This window comes from Otolemur garnettii, unplaced genomic scaffold, assembly GCF_000181295.1.
Source record: "Otolemur garnettii isolate 467f Iridium unplaced genomic scaffold, OtoGar3 scaffold00031, whole genome shotgun sequence".
NCBI classification, from domain to species: Eukaryota; Metazoa; Chordata; class Mammalia; order Primates; family Galagidae; genus Otolemur; species Otolemur garnettii.
Window position 1 is genome coordinate 790423 of NW_003852426.1, and position 2030 is coordinate 792452.

At 50.5% G+C, this 2030-nt stretch overlaps 1 protein-coding gene across 1 annotated transcript in view; it reads left to right on the forward strand.

Moving 5' to 3' along the window:
* The first annotated feature begins 315 nt into the window (after positions 1-315).
* The window catches only part of ATAT1 (alpha tubulin acetyltransferase 1), a 16219-nt gene continuing 14504 nt past the window's right edge, over positions 316-2030 (forward strand). The window contains exons 1-6 of the mRNA XM_012804798.2: positions 316-422; positions 892-952; positions 1063-1154; positions 1280-1340; positions 1460-1573; positions 1766-1867. Of these exons, the coding sequence (XP_012660252.1) occupies positions 316-422; positions 892-952; positions 1063-1154; positions 1280-1340; positions 1460-1573; positions 1766-1867 (537 nt within the window). The remainder of the gene's footprint in view (positions 423-891; positions 953-1062; positions 1155-1279; positions 1341-1459; positions 1574-1765; positions 1868-2030) is intronic.

Here is a 2030-nt window from a genome sequence, read left to right on the forward strand (position 1 = left end):
CCCAGGGGGATAGCTTGAGGCTCTGTCTCAAAAAAAAAAAAAAGCACTGCTTATCAAAGTTCGCATTGTTGTCAGGCCCCGCCCTGCCCCGCCTCCCACCTCAATGGTGTACTGCTTTACCCGTGTTAAAATCTGGTCACCTTATGCTAAAGGGACTGCTGGTTTGGTGAGAAAATCTAGATCCTGTGTTGGGCAGGCTGCCAGGACACCTTGGGTAGGGTCTGTGGGCGGGGCTCCTGGAATAAAGGCTCCGAGGGCTAGGGGGAGGGCGGAAGTGACGTTGTGCTAGGCGGATCCGGCCGCGCACAATGGGCCATGGAGTTCCAGTTCGATGTGGATGCGCTGCTCCCGGAGCGGATCACAGTGCTGGACCAGCACCTGCGGCCCCCAGCCCGCCGACCCGGAACCACAACGCTGGCTCGGTGACATCTCAAACCCGACCCATGGCCTTTCTCTCCTGGTTCCTCTCTAAACCTGGTCCAGGCACCACGCCCCCTTCCGACTACTCACTTGCTCCTTTTGATGTCCTGGCTCGCCCTTTTGGGGACCCCTGACCCTAGACCTAGTGGGGCTGATCAGCGTTTGGGTCTACATCCTTTCACCCCTAAGCCCAGTATGTGGTCCCAACCAAAAGATGTAGTTGACCCAGCCTTATTGTTTCCCTACAATAACCTTAAGGCAGCAGTGAATACACCACCTTGAAAGATGTGACAGAAGTTTGGGTTCCAGTGGGACTGGGGTGGGAAATCACAGTGGAAGACTAGCAGGCAAAGGCAGAGTGCCTTAAGTGTGGAACCTGGGTTGGAGTTGTGGCCTGAGTTCCCAGGTATGACTGACTGCCTAGGACCCTCTAATTCAGTATCTGACTCTTTATATCCTCTCGTTCTATAGTGTTGATCTGCAGCAGCAAATTATGACCATTGTAGATGAACTGGGCAAGGCTTCTGCCAAGGTACTGGGAATTTTTCAGGTGAAGGGGGGAACCTCTGTGAGATGGTAAATAAGAGAGGCCTAGGTCCTTTGGAGGGACTTGCAATAAGTGTGTCTTCATCTTTCTGGCAGGCTCAGCATCTTTCTGCTCCCATTACCAGTGCATCAAGGATGCAGAGTAACCGCCACGTTATTTACGTGCTCAAAGACACTTCGGCCCGACCGTGAGTGCCAAATGCTCTTCCATCTCATGTTTAATTTTTTCCTCACTCAACCCTTTCCACATCTTTGACTCTATCTCTTCCAAATAGCTGCCACTAGCTTGTCCGTTATTTTCTCCATCCTACAGGGCTGGAAAAGGAGCCATTATTGGTTTCCTCAAAGTTGGATACAAGAAGCTCTTTGTATTGGTGAGTGTTATTAGAAGCTGGGAGTTAGTATACACTGGTTCCTGAAAACAAAAGTGCTGGAGGTTAGAGGGCAGCAAAGATGCCTGAATCCTAAACGATGTTTATTGTTTACCTCTTAGGATGATCGTGAGGCTCATAATGAAGTTGAACCACTTTGCATCTTGGATTTTTACATCCATGAGTCTGTGCAACGCCATGGCTATGGGCGAGAACTCTTCCAGTATATGTTGCAGGTATCACTTATCTCTTCATTGGTCTACCCAATATAGAGATCAAAGGCTCTTTTGCCTTGAGTCATTCCAGAAGCCCTGCCTCCATGTTGCCACATCCTCCTAATTCCCTTCCGAGGCTCCTGGGTTCCTGTTGTCATCCTTTCCCCATATGTTCTCCTACTCTGACTCTCCTGTTCCCTCTGTTCCCTGCAGAAGGAGCGAGTTGAGCCACACCAACTGGCCATTGACCGACCCTCGCAGAAGCTGCTGAAATTCCTGAATAAGCACTACAACCTGGAGACCACAGTTCCACAGGTTAGAGGTTCCAGAGGGTAAATCTTTATTCTGCATTCCTATTGAATGTGTATATTATTTGAGGCAAAGAAGTTGCACCTTCGGCTCGGTGCCTATAGCTCAACCGGCTAAGGCGCCAGCCACGTACACCTAAGGTGGCGGGTTCGAATCCCCAGCCCGGACC